General features: G+C 46.3%; 1 protein-coding gene across 1 annotated transcript in view; it reads right to left on the bottom strand.

Moving 5' to 3' along the window:
- WWC2 (WW and C2 domain containing 2) overlaps window positions 1-18,429 on the bottom strand; it is a 210,470-nt gene that overhangs the window by 2,806 nt on the left and 189,235 nt on the right. The window contains exon 22 of the mRNA XM_070598578.1: window positions 3,181-3,308. Within this exon, the coding sequence (XP_070454679.1) occupies window positions 3,181-3,308 (128 nt within the window). The remainder of the gene's footprint in view (window positions 1-3,180; window positions 3,309-18,429) is intronic.

Here is an 18,429-nt window from a genome sequence, read left to right on the forward strand (position 1 = left end):
CGTGACACTAAAGGTCGCCTTCGCCTCTTTACTGTGGACAGACAGAACGGTAGCTCTGGCTGACGGGAACCCGCCTACAGGCCAAGGCAGTTAGTTCCCTTCCAGGATGCCCAATGGAAGGCAGTTTCAAACCACCGGGGGCCCGTTCGGGTGGGTTCTAAACCAGGCGGTAGAGGAGTCAAGAGGGCCAAGATCCCGCAAAACTTCTCAGGATAGTTTCTCACAGAAACTGTCTCACAGAAAAGTACACGGTACTGGGAAATTCTTTGAAATCAACACCACGCTAAGGTAAGGGTGACTGGACAGGTGATACCATGGCTCCAGTGAAGGGAAAGGAGGAACCTGTCATAAAGGTTAGTCCATCCTGCATCCTGAGGCGGGGATAAGGACACACGACCTGAAAGGGGGAGGCTCAGAAAGAAAGGGGCAGAATGGCTCTCAGAGGTAGGAGAGTGTTAAAAAAAATACGGTTTTAGGGTTATATGGCTACCAAAGGCAGGGTCGACATGTGTGTTTTTCTACGAAACCTTCATGTGGTTCAGTGTCCCGTCAGCACACATCTACTGAGGCGTGTTACCCACGCGGCGCACGTCGGTAGCCACAAGGGAGGATGCAGCATGGGCTCTGCTCTGAGAAACGGACAGTCTAGGTGAGGAGAAGTGTGGGGTAAGAAGCCAGAATGGAGGTGGAAGTGCTCCAAAGACCAAGGGAAGGAGAGAGAAGAAAAGGAAGTGTGAAAAAACTGTGGAAATTGGAATGAGTTATTTTTTGTGGTACAGCATCCTTTCGATTGGTTCAATTGCATAAAAGATAAAGATAGGAATTAGAAAAGGCAAGTGAGCATGGTCATGATGTCCTTGAAGGCCATAAGGCAGAGCTGAAAACTGGGGACCCGTGCCTGAACACTTCCTGGCAGTGAGTTTCTTTGGCTCCCATGGTGTTTTTGAAATACCTGAATTAGCTGCCAGTGTCTACATTTGAGATATTTCACATAAAATTCCTGATTTCCAACTTCCCTTGACAAATCAGAAGACCAGGAGACACCGGGCTGCTGATTCCAGGGGACACAAGCAGCCAGGGTGGACTCGCGCTGCGCTTCAGGCCGAGTACCCCCGGCCCCACCCCTCCCCGCTGCCTCACCCCCGAGGCCAGGGTCAGCGACCAAGGGCCTCCACACTTCCAGGACAGTCTGTCTTATACTGGTCCATCTCATTCAGTTTTACCACCTGCCTGGTCATATAAATGGGTTTGTATGTTAAGGCAAATCTTTATTTTGGGTTTTAGCAACTGCTGCGGGTTGTATGATTCCCACGCTGGAGAGCTGCTTGCTCTCAAAGAGACCACAGCATCGAAGGCGTGAAAAGATTCCTCTCCCCACACTGGAGTTCTGAAAACCCAAGGAGCAGCATTCTCCAACAGTTCCAAGAGTGATTCTGCAGCGGAAGGGAGGCAGGAAAAACTCGACTCTTTACTATAAACTGTCACATTAAAGAGTCGGAGGCCCAGGATGCCTTGGCGTCCCTTCCCTCCACTCTGGACTCATTCAGTACAGCGCTGCCCTCCCACTTCTTCCTCGGGCCACACCCTCTGCACCAGGGCCCATGACTGCTCCACCACGCAGCCCGCCATCCCCACACATCTCAACACTCTCCTCGGCTTCTCCTTCAGGCTAAAAACTGCCTACAGACTCCTCTACATACCACACACCCACACCCACACCCACCCCCATCCAAATACAAACCAAAACAAATGAAAAAACCAAGCAGAAAAACCTTTTCTGTGGCCCTACTCTCGTGTGACTAGAACCGTCCCTGGATGGTCGCCAATGCCTCCTGATCGCCCAGTCCAGAGGATATTTTTCATTCCTCTTCTTTCCTGGGTGTCCGGGTGCTTCTCCCTCCAGCTCCAGGATGCGCTCTCCTGGGTCTCCCTTACCCCTCCGGCCGCTCCCCAACACCTTTCTTGCTGTGAGCCCCTCAGTGGTCAGCGCCCACCGGGCCTCCTCTCCTGGTCATCTTTCCTGGGATGTCTGGCCCATTTCTGTTGATGGAACCAACACATGAAGGATGAAGACTTCCGTTTTTATCTCCCATCTGACCTCTAACCCTGGCTTTAGATTTTCCTTCTCCTTGTCTTCCGGCCACAGTTACCTGGGCTGTCCTACTGGAATTGTTAACCTGTTCTGGCCAAAAGCAGACCTCACCACAAACCCGCTCCTCTCTCCAGCGCCCGTCTCCATGCTGGCACCTCGCGCCGGCACTCCGCACTCCGCAGCTCCCACTGTCCCTCCGCCGACCCCTCCCATCACTCTATCACTTCATCGGCTCCCCCTCTCCAGTTTCTGCCCTGGCCCATCCTCCACAAGGCTTCTAATGTTGGCCCCACATAAAACGTATCTCCATCACTTGTTTTTGTGTTGGCTCCCTCACCATCTGAAACCACCGTCGAGAACCTTCAGCAGAGCAGGCCCGGCCTTGTGTGGTCTGAGCCCAGCTCACCTGCCAGCAGCTCTACCACATGCACGGAGCTCAGTGCTGACCGCTAAGGCTCTGCACCTCTGTCCGCTGGTCGCTCCTGCCTCGATGTCCTTCCCAAATCTACCGTCCCCAGCACCTGAAAACTCGCACCCATGCTTCCACCAAGGGTGCAAACGCTGCCTCTCTCACCACCTTCCCTGGCTAGCTTCTGCAGACCCGACGCCTGCCCTGCCGGGTCAAGGTCCCTCCTGCCTGCCCTCACAGGAGCCCTGACACCTTCAGTGGGCTGTCTCCACGTGGCAGGGTGATGTCTGCTCACCTGCCAGATCCCCGGGATGGAGCCTCTGGGAGAGAGGAGCACGTGCTCATGGGGGCCCAAGAGACGTCTGTCACACGAGTGGCTAACAAAACCTCGGAGATATGTGACTTTTCTGTAGGTCATCGAGCCTTAGTGAGATGTACTAATGCCGCTCAGAGCTGGGGGCCCCGGCTTCTTGGGGAGCCAGACTTGACGGGGCCAGGATGTGCCAGCGGGGTGTGCACCTCAGGAAGGAATGCATGGAGGCTCCTACGCTCAAACTGGGAGGAGGGATGCGATGCCTCACATCCTGATGTTAACTCCCAGCGCACTCCGCGGTGGACTCCTGCATAAGTCAGAGCACGTGAGCACACCCCGAGAGAGTCCCGGGGCGGGGCCCGTTACCTGAAGGACTGCACTTGCCGAGGCACCTTCCGGCTCTGTTCCCGGAGGCGGCACACGTCCTTGGAGACTTGCCTCATCAGTTTCTCCGCGTTCAAACCGTGCTTCTGCTCTTCTTTTGACTGCTCAGCCTGGCAAAGGGAACAAAAGCACAAAAATCCCACAAAACATTAATCACAAATTCCTCAAGACATGCTACACAGCTCCAAAGACCGTGGGCTAGAGACAGGAGGGCAACTGATGAAGTGGGCATCTTGTGTCACCATCAGGGACGACACACACATGCTGTATTTGTGCTGCTGTGGGGTGGTCATTGCTTCAGGGCCAAGTTTGTTCTACTGCATTTAAAAAATCTTATTACAGAGGCCAGCCCAGTGGTGCAACGGTTAAGTGCGCACATTCCGCTTTGGCGGCCCAGGGTTCGCCGGTTCAGATCCCAGGTGCGGACATGGCACTGCTTGGTAAGCCATGTTGTGGTAGGCGTCCCACATATAAAGTAGAGGAAGATGGGCACGGATGCTAGCTCAGGGCCAGGCTTCCTCAGCAAAAAAAGAGGAGGATTGGCAGCAGATGTTACCTCAGGGCTAATCCTCCTCCTCAAAAAAAAAAAAAATCTTATTACATAGAGAGTATGTGATCATTTTATCACATCTAGAAAACCTAAGAACCCTCAAAAAAGAAATTAAAAGCTACTTTTAGCACTGCGTCCAAGAAATATCTACTGTTCACATTTGGGCGAATACACTTTCAACCTCTTATTCATCTTTTCAACCGTTTTTTTTCTATCTGTCTTAGCCATTTAAAAATGTTTACTGAAGTAGAATTTTCATACCAAAAAGTGCACGTAAGAGTACAGCTCAAAGAACTTGCACAAACTGAGCACACCCATGTACCCAGTCCAGATGAAGAAACAGGACATCCCTAGTCCTGAGCCTCCTTAGCTGGTTCCAGGAACCACCGCCAAGCGTTACCAGCATTCTGACTTCCACCTTAGGGAGAAGGTAACTGTTGCCTGTTTTGTCCTTAATATAAACGGAAGAGTACAGGAGGGACTCTTAGGGTCTGACTTCTTTCACTCAGCTGTACATTTATGAGAATCACACACGCTACTGCATGCAGTTGTACTTGGTTTTACTCACTGCTGTATAACATTCCATGGTGGGACTGGACCACAATCTTTTATCTGTGCTATTGTTGATGGATATTTGGGTACCTTGCATCAACTTTTTTTTTTTTTTTTTGAGGAAGACTGGCCCTGAGCTAACACCTGTGCCCATCTTCCTCTACTTTATATGTGGGACGCCTGTCACAGCATGGCTTGCCAAGCAGTGCGTAGGTCCACACCTGGGATCCAAACCGAAGAAACTTGGGGTGCCAAAGCGGAACGTGTGCACTTAACCACTGTGAACTGGGCTGGTCCTGCATGAACATATTTTAAAAATAAAAATGGAATAATACATACTGTATTAAAGGTTCCTTTTTCATTTCATTCATTCATTAATCCAATCATCAAATGTTTGTCGATTGCCTTCTAAAGAAAGGTGGGTCAGTTTGTGGTGAAAAGCACAAACTCTGGAACCTTGCTGCCTGGGTTCAAATTCCACCTCTGACACTTACTAGCTGTGTGAATCTGGGCAAGTTGCTTGATCTCCCTGTGCCTTAGTTTCTTCATTTGTACACTGAGAATAAGTACTTATTTACATTTACTTACATTTAAAGGGTTGTGAAGTTTCAATGAGATAATACACCTACAGTATCGAGAGCAGTACCCCACACAGCATTAAATGGACTATTCCAGTGTTCAGCTATTGCTGCTGTTTACACTACATGCCAGGCACTGTACCAGGAGCTGGGGAGACAGTCGTGAACAGGACAGAGGAGGTCCAGGGGGAGAGAGAAACAACAGCAAAGACTAGAAATTGTTTAATAATTATTGAAAGTTAACACCATATTGTAAATATTTTCCTAGGTTAACAAATCTTCTTCCTCACCATTAACTTTTTTAAAAAATAGACTTTATTTTTAAGAGTAGTTTTAGGTTCACAGCAAACTGAGTAAAAGGTACAGAGATTTCCCATACGCCCCCTATCCTCACCCCGCACAGACTCCCCCAGTATCAACGTCACTCGCTGGAGTGGCACGTTTGTTACAAGTGATGAACCTACACGTCATCATCGCCCCAAGCCCACGGTTTACATTAGGCTTCATTCTTGGCGTTGGACCGTCTACGAGTTTGCACACACGCATACTGACATGCGCCACTATTCGAGTGCCCCGTAGAACCGTGTCACTGCCCTACAGTCCTCCGGGCTCCGCCTCTGTGGGGAGGGTGGGTTGGTTAGGGTCTCACAAAACCCCTCCAGGTTGGACTCCGGAGGGCAGGCCTTGTGAAGAACAGGGTGCTCTGGCTTATTTCGAACTGGTTACTTTCCTGCTCTCCTTGTGGGAGGCGCCAGGAGAGTTCTCGTCTGACATTCACTAAGAGGACCTGGCGGACCTCCAGGGAGCGGAACTCTCGAGTGTGGGGCTCACCAAGACTGCCGGGAGTTTCTCACCCTCCGACTTGTCCACACTGAGCGTCTAGTAATTCATCACTACTGCGTAGGTTTTCCTATCTGGGTGCCAGCCCCCAGAGTTTCAGCTCACGGGTTTCTGCTCTGCTGAGCTGTGACCCTCTGTCCCGTCTGGCTCTCCAGGCGTCGGGGCAACACTCTGCCCTGTGACCTCGCTTCCCCGGCAGGGCTACGAAGCATCGTTGATTTTTCAGTCTGTTCAGCTTTTTACTTGTTAGGGTGGAGTGACAACTGCCAAGCTCCTTACACACCAGAACAGGAACCGGAAGTCCGTAACTTTTTAATGATTTCATAACATTCTACTTAATAGTGGTAGCATAATTATTTAATTAACTCTCCAGAGTCACAAAGTTAAATTATTTCCATGCTGCAACGTTCATTCACGTGGGATTTAGCACTTAAAAATCTGGGGGAATGAACATGTGGTTAATTAGATTTGGAGGGGATAAAAGCAGGCTTGCGCCGTGTGCTGTAAAGCTCTCCACGATAGGTCTATGCCTGCACACACACAACTCTGCATTGCCATCACCCCACCACCAGAGAAAACAATAATCAAAATTTTAATTTGTACTTAGAGTTTAAAAACACGTAATCCTGTAAAATACTGAAGGCTTCCTTGAAGAGTTCCTTCCAAATCAATGTTTATTTATTAACAGCTATGACACAAAAGGACAATTCCTTAGCTACATAAACCAGCTGTGAAGTGGGAAATGAGGCTTAAGTACGAATGTGCTTATTATGTGACTTACGGCGAGAATGTCACTGTGGGGTGAAGGGGCCTGTGACTCTGTCCCCACCGCCACCCTCCTCGAACGTGCTGACTCCCACTTCAGTAAAGCTGAGAGGCCCCTTGGCTGTGAACGGTTCATCCCGGGGTCTGAGTGTTTACACGGGCCCGTGAGCTTCAGGAGGGCAGGGCTGCGTCTGTTTAACACGATTCACAGAGGTTCAAGCGGTGTTTCAAACCAGTGGTTTGTTTTTGACAAATGTCTAAAGTTGCTTGCAGTGTTGCCTTATAAAGTGAATTATATTAAATCAAACGGCTGGAGACTTAAGAATACATTACACATGTGCTTCATGAAGGGAAGCAGTGTCATCTAAAAGCAGTCTTGTCAATGCGTACTTAAAAATATGAGTTATCCCCATCTGACAGAAATAAAAAGCTAACTTAATTTACTTAGTATTTTGGGCATGGTGAGATCTTATAAATATGTGAGCTGGCTTTCAGCATTTGTGTGGAAAGCTGCTTTAAGAAAAGGAATTCTGAGCAAGAGTTCTGGTGCCGATACAGAGGAACTTTCCTCCTAACTCTCACTGGGGGTGCTGGGGACCCTGCGCCGAGTCGGCGGTGCACCGGCCCTGACATCCGCTTCTCTTTGATCCCTGCATCTCAGGGCCTTTCCGCCACATCTCCTGAGGAGCAGCCATTTGCACAAGGAGACCTGTGGATGGCACAGGAGCGAGAGGTGCTTTTTAAGGCCCCCTCACCCTGCCTTACTTTCTGGAGTGGCTCCAGGGCAGGGACTCGTCTGTGCCCCCTACGGCCCCCAGAGCCACAATCCCCAGGGCCTCCGCTGGCCCGCACACAGCAGGGGCTCAGCAAACACCGGATGAATGAAGGAAGGAATGAGTAGGTCTGTGGGAAAATCAGGTTTTTAGATGACAATCTTTTTAAAATTAATGTGCTTCAGTAACCCTCAAAAGGTTTAGAACTACCCAGGGTTTTTTCCAGTGATTACAACAAAGTAACCAACATTACAACAATGAGTATCAACAAAGTCTCTCCAGAAAGCCATAAAACAAAGACTGACAGAGTTAAACGCAAGCACACATCAGAACTTCTATAATCTGAAAGGCATTCACAAGACAAATGATAGAATGGACGAAATCCTTTGTAACTCAATAACAGGTAGGTGTACAAAGAGGACTCTCAGAGAGAAACACAAACGGTGCAACAGGACAAAGGGCCTGGGCGTGAGCAGACAACCCACAGAACAAACACAAATGGCAAAGAAACATGGGGGCCAGCTCTCATCCAAGGACACCACTCTCTCTACCCGACTGTGGATGTGTCAAAGGGCTGCGAGTCCTCGGAGAGGAGGTGTGTGTCCCAATGCACAGGTTCCCACAGAGGGGAGAGAATCGAGCCAGGCTTCTGGTCCCCCACGAGGGGTTACGTGTTGGGGGAGGGAACACTATTAATTTGAGTCAGAGGCTGGGAGACTCAGCTCATTTGGGAGGACCCCCCCAACAGCATTGTTAGCCTCTCTCCCTGTGGCCTCCCAAGTGGTGTGCTACGATAACAGAATATAAAATGTGGCCCTGCTTAGTGGTGGCCACTGGTCATGGCAGTGGCAGCTGAAGCTGTAATGGAAATAGTTCGGGAAATTTAGAATATTGGTGTTTGCAGCTGTTTACAGCTTACAGCAAAGTCTTAAGAGAGAGAGATCAACTCAGGCCGGAACTAAGCAGTCGGCACAAAGAGATGGAAGAAAAAACAGCTTTGCTAAGGCTGGCAGCCTGCAGCCTGCAATCTAGTTGATGGACAATCCCATAATTGGGATCCTTCTGGACTTGAAAAAGCCAACTACTTCTGTTCTTAAGCAGTTAAAACTTTACAAGGAGATAAGACTGGTGCTGGCAAAAAGGGAATTAAGGATCTTGTCTTCCCAGACGCACCCACTGTTTCAGGGACCTTCAAGGCCAGAAGTCAAAGAACCAGGTCTTCAGGCTTAAAGGTATGACAGAGACAAGATCTTTGACCGCAGTTCACAGCCAAACTGCTAAGACAGCAAGGCCACCACTGGGTATTCATGCTTCAGAAACACGACTGAAACCAGAAAGGTGCCCAAAGATGGACAGAAATGTTCATTTCCACATCGTCTATAACTGAAAATTGTCATTAGTAGAATAATGAAATAATTATATCTATACAGTGATGCCTTAAAAATAATGAATTACAGCAACATTTACTAACATGGAAGGCTGTTCATTGTGTATTACTAGAATTAAGCGGGGAAAAGAACAGGCTTCAGAACAATATGTCTTTATGACCCAGTGTTGGTCTAACTCTTCCAAAAAACTCACACACACATGGCACGAAAAAGAGCTGGAAGGACACATACCAGACTGTCAACAGTGGTCCCCCCTGGGGAATGGGACGCCGACGGGCACTTCTGCTTTTTACTTTATACATTTTTCTGCATTATTTGGATTTTTTAAAATAAGTATGTGTTAATTTTCCAACTTAAAAAAATCTTTTTAAATTTTAAAAAACTCTTAAAGCAGAAGTACACTAAACTCGCTTTAAATTTGGAAATAAAAATGCTGTGACACTTTTAGGAAAGACGACAGTTTACAAAAATTATTTATTCAGCAAGTACTTACGAAGAATCAATTATACTCATACCACTTTACGGAAAGTTAAACATCCTACAGCAGGGCGTGCCTAGTACTTTGCCAATGATAATCGACTGCAGGAGCTTCTGACTCTTTTCAGCCCAAAGGACCCCTTTCCAGTTATTTTCACTGCTCCCCTTTCCTCTCCCTGTCTTGAAAGATTTTGTTAGAAAAGTGGCCCGTGTTTGTGAGGTAACAATTCTCTCTTGATTATTTTGTAATTGATGAGATAGTTCAGCTGTCACTCAGAACGCATGAATTTATGTAATTCAAGTTCAAAAGGGGACAAATGTGAGATTTCAGTTATTTGGTGAAGTCTTATCTTCAGTGAATGGATGGGCATTCACTAAGTCCGAGGTGAGGAACCACTGACGTAGTCAACACCAAGGAATGCCTTCTCCCACGACCGGGTACAGCCAAGGAGCAAACGAGGAATCACACCAAAGTACTGCTGCTGTGCTAACTCTCGCCGACTCAGAACACGAGTAAATCTACCTGCAAATGGCCACCTGCTTGCTGACTTCACAACGGAAAGATCAAGAAAAGCGAGAGAGGGAAAGCACACACTGGGTACACCTTGGTAAGAAACTCTGACTCAGTTTCCCCAAGAAAATGTATGGCATCAGAGCAGAAATGCGACAGGCCCTGGGATTCTGTCCTGCCTCCTGCTGCGTTCCGTGAATGGAACTGGGAGGTCTGTTTTATCCGCTGTAGAGCACGGTCAAGTAGCCTAATGGCTGCTGCTATTTTCAAATACCAGCATTTTTGTGCTAACTGCAAAACTACTTTGAAACTTGGCTTTGTTTTGTGCAAAATATGACCATGGAGCACATAAAAATATTTCTTTCCCTGCTGAATAAGAACATACTTCACTGAAGGATACGCTGGTCTCTGTGTTTATATATTTATGTCTGTATCTATATTTATATCTTTCTCCAAAAGTCTGGGTGACAACGACAGCATAAAATTTTTGTCAGCTGTTAATAATCAACAGCAGCCCACTTTGCAGGCAGTTAAATCTCAATGCTGAATATTTCATTGAAATCATTAACATTTATTTTGTTGAGTGAGGTGTACTGATAATCTTTGACACATAATTTTCTTAGCAGATTCTAACTTTTAAAGATGTTAACATCTGTATCATTTTAAGCTTTTAAAAAGTCTACCATCAGGGCTGGCCCGGTGGCGTAGTAGTTGTTTGAGCACTCTGCTTTGGGAGCCCAGGGTTTGCTGGTTCAGATGCCGGGTGCAGACCTACATACCGCTCCTCAAGCCATGCTGTGGTAGGCATCCCACATATAAAATAGAGGAAGATGGGCATGGATGTTAGCTCAGGGCCAGTCTTCCTCAGCAAAAAGAGGAGGACTGGTGGTGGATGTTAGCTCAGGGCTAATCTTCCCCTCAAAAAAGAAAAAAATGTCTAGCATCACAGAACTTTGGCATTTTGACAGGGAAACACTCTGAGGAAGAAAAAGAAACTTCTGCCTTGTAAGCAACATGAGGCTCCTTTGGAAAAATACCCAATCCTTCCTGGGCACGCCTCTCCCCTTCTCACCCAACAAGTCATGATAAGCTGCCTGGCTCATGAGGATCGGAAGCCACTTTCATGCCCCAGATTCCAGAAGAGTGTGATTAACCTTCAGTTTACGCAGTGGAGCCTGACCTGCAGAAAGTCCAGCGATTTACTCACAGTCACATTAAGAAGCCTAATGGAGGAAGGAACACAATCCAGTCTTAATTCACAGTCCCAAGTTTCTTGCTCTGCTTCCTAAGAGAACTGCACACTGGATGAGGACACCAACTCTGATTCAGTTTTTATTCTGAGGTACCAAACAGCCTTTCAACCACAAAGGAGGAAGGTTATGGCCAGCGACGCTGAGACCTGACAGCTTTCTCTGACAAGGGAGGCAAATCCAGGATCTGCTGCTGGCCTCAATTAACTGCTTTTCTGGGAGCCATATTTTCCATGGCAATTGGCAGGCTCTTTGCTCATTGTTAGGTATTTTATGACGAAAGCTCACAAATCCCCACGACTATGGAGAGACGGTAGAGATGAAGGGGCAGCGCGTGATGTGTGTGCTGCTGTGTCTGCGTGTATATTAAGAAGTGGGTGTGGAAATGAAGAGCCAGTGGAGAGATATGTCCACGGTTGTTTCTAACTTCTGTTAATAATGAAGGCTGCACAGTCAAAACAGTCTATATTTCACAGAGCTGGTTCTTACAGACTTCAGGGCTGAGAAGAAAAGTATGTAACTCAAATAGTCTGTATTACAGAGTTGGTAAAAACATAACAGCATCCATACTCAGGGGAATCAGACTGTTCCTAAAATGGTACACACGCAGGTCGTCTTGTGAGCTCTTTCTTCACTGGTGCCCGTTGCAACAACTTCGCCGAGGCAGGAGCACAGACAGAGCACCAGAGGGTTAGCACGGTTCCTACGGTTCAGTCAAAGACCTGCTCTTCGGACCTGCATCAGACTGAGCTATGGGCACCCTGACACGGAAGAGCAGCAAGGAACCACGTCTCACGTGGACTTCAGAACCATCAAAGTGCCACATGCGCCCTGAAGGTTTGGTTCTTTTAGGCTGTGCAGCCTTCAAGGTCCACACATTTCTCTAAAGCTTCACTTATGTTGAAAGCATATTAGATTTATCTCAAATAGAGCACAGAATTTTGCAACTAGAAGGCATCCTGATGGCCATCCAATCCAATCCTCTTAGCTTACAGAGAAGGATACAGAATCCTACTCGAGCATGGAAAAAACAAAAGCCACAGATATGCACACTTTTTATGACATTTTATAAGGCTGATTTGTGGTTATTTATTTATTTTGTTGAGAAAGAGGGTGGCGCTGTGAAGGACAGGAATGGGGAAGGGTATTGAGAAAGCAAAACTATCAGGGAGGATCGGCTCTGATCCCTGGTCGCTCATGGTCTCCTGGCCTTGCTGTCACAGTTACTCTCTTCCTTGTCACTTAGACCCTAAACAAGGACCTCCAACATGCACTAGTGACTGTTTCCCCGGGTGTCATCAGGCTAGCTAGAGAGTTATGGCCTGTGTTGTGTACAAAAATATAGCACTTTGTATATTTAAGATTCAACACTTCTAGAAAAAGAGTTTTATACTGAACTGCTAACAGCATCTTCATATGATGTTCACAGTAACAATCTAGGAAAACAACAGCAGTGGTACAGAGAAAGCAGAATAGAAATTAAGACAACGATTTCAGCTCTCCCTGGCCCCTAGTTATTCAGACACATCTTCACGTTTAGTCACGCTGGAATTCTCTGGATGAGAAGTGGAAAATGTACATTCTCATTCTGAATCAGATACTTCTAACAGGTCAGCTCAGATGCTCTTGACCTTTCCTGCTGCCCTGTGGTCACCAGCTCCCTCTGGGCTCTGGCAGCCTTCACAAAGGCAGAGCTAGTGTCTCCCTTCATGCTCCCTCTCTGAGCCTCCAGTGCTGCCTTGGGTTTTCCTGCTGAAGCCAAAATGTGCCATCAGATTGCTTGGCACCCACACAAGCACACTGGTAGAACAATTCTTTCATTTCTCTTCTCTCTGAGGGACGACTAGAGATGCAGTTTGTATGGCTTCCAGGGGGCCGGACCTACGGGCACAAGAAGGCCACACAGTGGCCACCTCCTGCCTCGCCTCCCCTCTGCTCTCCGGGCTGCACCCCCTTCATGAAGCAGTGGACCAGGAGCGTTTATCTCAGGCTCTGCACCAGTACAGAGAAACCTCCGTGAGCTCTTCTTTCCCCTCAGTTTCTGGTGTGCAAACTGATTATGAAACCAGGTAAGTGCTGGTTCATCAGATAACACAGATCAGAAATCCTCTGTTAAGATATAATCAGGGGGCTGGCGCCGTGGCTGAGTGGTTAAGTTCACGTGCTCCGCTTTGGTCACCCAGGGTTTCGCTGGTTCGGATCCTGGGCATGGACATGGCACTGCTCATCAGGCCATGCTGAGGCGGCGTCCCACACAGCACAACCAGAAGCACTCACAACCAGAATATACAACTGTGTACTGGGGGGCTTTGGGGAGAAGAAGAAAAAAAAAAAAACAAAAAAAACCGACTGGCAACACTTGTTAGCTCAGGTCCCAATCTTTTTAAAAAAAAGCTATAATTATGTTTCTAAGGAAAATCATCACTCATGATTTTCATGTACGGATGATTACAATCAGCAGCAGAAGTTTAGGAGGCTGGAATCACGCATAAGCAGGTGTCACTTAACGACTGAGCAACTGCAAGTTAACATAAAAATAAAGCACTATTTCACAAAAAAGAATTCTGAAGTGCCACTCTTCTTAAGACACTTTGCAAAGCTGGAATAAAATCTGTTTACATCCTGTACTGGGCAAGACTCACGAGATGCCAGCCCTCAAATCTTTGCATTCTTGATGCAAACTGGAAAAGCCCACGGGCTCCGAAGCGGTCCTCCTGGGCAGTCCTGAGCCCAGGTGCTCAGAGTGGGCGTGGCTCCGGCGGGGAGAGCGGGCCTGCTCTGGGAGCAGAGAGCGGCCCTGTGCAGAAGCGGGCTGAGGGGCGTGGGCTTTCAGGAAGCAGCTCCCCAACGGCAGCAGCACTTGCAGGGAGACCTGGCTCTGAGGCAGTCCCAGGAAGGCACCACCCATATTGCAGCCGGCACCCACTCTTCAGAGGATGACTTGTCATAGGGATAATCAAAGTGCCAATAATTAGGAGATGAAAGGGGAAAATACTGCTCGTGTCACACAAATGGCTGCTGAATGACAGAGATGACCGTTTTCAAAGAGGTCACTTAGCAGGGAATTTAGTTCAACTTCACACGTGTCTGCACACTCTGCCTGACGTTCCTGTGATTACCTCTGTCACCAAGAACCATACGGCAGGTATGAAACCAATGGACAAGGGGTCCTCGCAGCCTGGATGTGTGATAGGCCCCTTTCTCCCTGTCACTGCCATTATTTTCCTAGATCAAGACTGTGAACATCCCATGGGATGCAGGGAACAGGACAGCGTAAGACTCCTGTTTCAGAACAGTCTGTGAGAAGAGTTGAGGCTCACATAAAAACTGTGTCTTATACAAGTCCCTAGGAAATACTGACTGATTTGATCTGATGATATTCCTAGACCCTGGGGATCCTGGATCTTGGTCCCAGAGCCACCAAGGCATAGCCTGGACCATGGGAGCCCACACCATGGCCATGCCTATCCCCACAAGGGGGCAAGGCACAGGCTCTGAGGTGTCCAAGTGCTCCTGGGGCCACCAGCAGTGCCCACCACTCAGTTTCTCGTGACTATTTATATGCTGTATTTATCTATTCACCAGTAAGTCAAGGGGAAATCCTTTACTCTAGTGGCAGGTAGCAGGCAAGCAAAACTCAAAAGAGGATAAAATCGGGCCTGGGAAGCAAGATCAGCAGCTTTACCGAGGCAGAGGAGACTTCCGCCCAGGCTGGCTGGGACATCTACCACAAGGCACTGGAATACAGAAGCAGCAAAATGTGGCCTCGTCACCTTCGGGAGTGTTTACATACTAGGCTGAAGGCATCCCAGGAGAGGGAGGGTTTGCATTAAGAGGCTGTTCTTTTTTATAGAGAACACTTCTGCTCAAGCTTCCCAAGAAATCCCTCCCAGAATTTCCTATAGCTGAAAACACACACATTCCTGACTGGTTCATTACAGGACAAATCATTAAAATAAACAGGTACACATCAAACATCAACTCTTGTTTGAGGGCAGGTTTTCAGAGACCGAGCAACGCGTAGAAGTCGGCCCTGACGATCTCCGTGGTTGTTGGGTTCTACCCTCCTTCCAGTTTCCATCTACTTGTACCAAGGATTTCTTTAATGTAGAAGGAAAAGAAGACACCCTAAAAACCTGCAAACCTCGAATTGTCCATCAACATCAGCAAAAATCTTAGCAGCATTCTATAATGAAAGATTTCTTTCAAGACCTCTTAGGACAACGGCATACTTACGACTCTTTTCCCTTTGAAAGGATGCCTTAATCTTGTTTCTTTCAATCAGCATTAGACATACTGCTTGGATTTTGCCTCAGCTCCTCTTGCTGTATTTTGGGGGAAATGTCTATCCCTGGGGACTTGGAAGGAGCCACCCACTCTAGCTGATGGCACACACACGTCACGACCTCACATGCCTCCCAAAGAGCTCCTCCTTAGAGACCTTCAGTGGCTCCCCATCGCTTAGGCATTTGAGGGTCTCACCAATTCTGCCCCAAGCCACTTTTTCTCCAGCTAGGTATGGAGAACACGTGCTAAAGATACATGAATCAAAACAGGAAAAGATACACCCCATATTGTTTACTATGAGTTTTCAATTTTTATTTTTGACATTTAAGTCCTTAATCTATCCAGAGCTGATTTTTGTATGTAAGGGAGGAGTCCAAAGTCATCTTTTCCATATGGATAATCTTTTTCCAGCTTCACTGATCCAACAGTCCCTCCTTTAGCCACTGGCTGCCAGGCTACCTCTATCACAGAGCAACGCCCTACACACACGTGCTCCCTATTTCAGGCCATTGATCTGTCTCTTGGGTCCTCCACCAATTCCATGCTATCTATGTACCTTAGCTGCTTAGCAAAACCTGATTCCTTGTAGGGAAAGTCTCCCTCCTTTCTTTCCTTCTCCAGAAGTATCTGGGCTATTCTTTGTCCTTTGTTCTTCCATTAATTGAATCAGTTTCCATGAAGAACCATGTAGACATTCTGAGGGGAATTACATCGAATCCGCGGTACATTTTAGGGAGAATCGACCATCTCGACAATATTCATTCTTCCTCTATAGTGGTGATTCGTTTCTGTAAAGTTTTATTAGAAAGCAGTCACACCATTTATTTACATCTTGTCTGTGGCTGTGCTTGTGCCACACGGTAGAGTTGAACGGTAGTGACTGAGACCCTATGGCCCACAAAGCCTAAAAATTTTCTATCAGGTCCTTTATGGGAAAAGTTTGCTGACCTCTGCTCTACACAAATGTGATATATTTCTCCACGAGTTTAGGTGTTTTTACATTTCTCCTCAAAAGGTTTTGTAATTTTTCCTATACTGTACTGCACATTTTTGTTAATTTTATTTCTTGATACTTGATATTGATACTGTTGTAAATAACATCTTAATAATTAAATTTTCTAGTTGTTTCTGGTTGGCATATAGCAATGCAAAAGACTTTACATGTTATTCTTCTATTTACCCATCTTGCTAACCTCTCTTATTATTAGTAATAATTTGCAGGGGTTTTTTTATGTATGCAATCATGTTATCTGCAAATGATGACAGTTTTATTTCCTCCTTTCCAATCTCTCTGCTTCCACTTTTTTCTCGTCCTCCATTGGTGAGAATTCCTAACACAATGTTGAACAGACAGTGCGGAATGGCTTGCGTCTGATCTTAAAGGGAATGGCTCCAATGTCTGTCTATTTAGGACCACATCTGCTTTCGGTTAAGGAGGTTCTGATCTCTTCCTAACTCACTAAGAGTTTTAAGCATGAATGAGTATTGATTTTTATCAATATTTTCCTGCTTTTACTGAGTTGATCACATGGTTTTTCTCCTTAATCTATTAAAGGGACTAATTCTATTAATAGATTTTTATAATATTAAAAAAATCCTTGCATAATTCAACATGGTCAAAATGTAATATTTTTTAAACATATTGGATTCTATTTACTAATATTTTAGTTGGAATTTTTGCATCTATATTCATAACTGAAACTGGCCTGTGATTTTCCTTTTTCATAATATGTCTGTCTATTTGGTGTTGGTCACATAGAATGAGTCGTGGAGTGAGCTCCCTTTTTCCAGTGCCTGGAAGAGTTTGTATAAAATTGAGATACTCTGTTGTGTGAAAGTTTGGTGGAACTTGCTTATAAAACATCTAGACCTTGGGGGCCGGCGCCATGGCCGAGCGGTTAAGTTTGCACACTCTGCTTTGGTGGCCCAGGGTTTCACCAGTTTGGATCCTGGGCGCAGACCTAGCACTGCTCATCAGGCCGTGCTGAGGTGGCGTCCCACAAGCACAACCAGAAGGACCCGCAACTAGAATATACAACTAGGTACTGGGGGGCTTTGTAGAGAAGAAGGAAAAAAAAAAAAAGATTGGCAACAGATGTTAGCTCAGGTGCCAATCTTAAAAAAAAATCTAGACCTTAATGTTTTCTATGTGGATAGACTTTTAAATCACTGCTTTCATTTCTTTAAGAGGTATTTTTAACCTTTTTTCCCCTCTTTCATCAGTTCTAATATATTTTCCTAGATATTTGTCTAAATTATGGGCATATATTTTTGACAGTATTCAATTATCCTTTAAATTTCAAATTTATCTGTACTCCTATCTCACTTTACTTTTATAATTTTCTTTATTTGTATCTTCTCTTCACTGATCTTGTCAGAGCTCTATTTTGTTTGTTTTTTCCAAAGAACCAACTTGTTGCTTTATTGAGCTTTTCTCTACACAATGGAGATTAGACAGCAGCCAAAGCAAACTACAGTAATAAGCAGCTTATGGATGAATCTTAGTAATATGATATTAAGTGAAAAAGTCCCAAAGTTTTTATAATTATTGACACCTAGGAACCCAGAATTTCCTATCAGAACAAACTAGAAACAACAAAACCCCCAAAGATACAAAGTTCTGCTTATACCTCTAGTTGTAAAACTCCACTCCAGCTTTGAAAGGCTTTGACCCACAGGGTTAAAAGACTGATGCTTCTCCATGATATTAGAGTTGGTTAATGTCAAGCAAGAGTTTGAAATTACTGCTAACGCTGAATTGAAAGATTCAAGAGTATGAAAATGATGATGATCATTATTCAGGTTACAGACATAAAAGCAGGTCATTTCAGTGTTTAACTTGATCTCTCATTTTGCAGAAGGTCAGCTGTGCTGCGGCCCTGCTATCGCGCAGGGCCCTTCACGGTCTGGAGCTCTCCTGGACCTTTACTGCTGCAGGCTCCCGTGCCTGCTGAGGCTCTCACCCCCTTGAGACGAAGTTCCACAACCTGCTTTCGAGACCAGTTTAAGTGTCACTTCCTCCACAAAGCCTCTCCTCATCTCACCAGGGAATGATTTCTCTTGAGGAGCTGGTGTATCTGCGTGCATCTCCTTTACTAAATCATAAGCTCTCTGGGAGCACAACAATGTCTCATTATCCCTGTATTCACTGTAGTGTCAGACATAAGGCCTACCACTCAACTGCCCACTGCACAGACATTTACTGAGGACCTGCTGTGTGCCAAGGTTTCTTTCTATCAGGTGGGACATAATACAGATAT

This window comes from Equus przewalskii, chromosome 28 (assembly GCF_037783145.1).
Source record: "Equus przewalskii isolate Varuska chromosome 28, EquPr2, whole genome shotgun sequence".
NCBI lineage: Eukaryota > Metazoa > Chordata > Mammalia > Perissodactyla > Equidae > Equus > Equus przewalskii.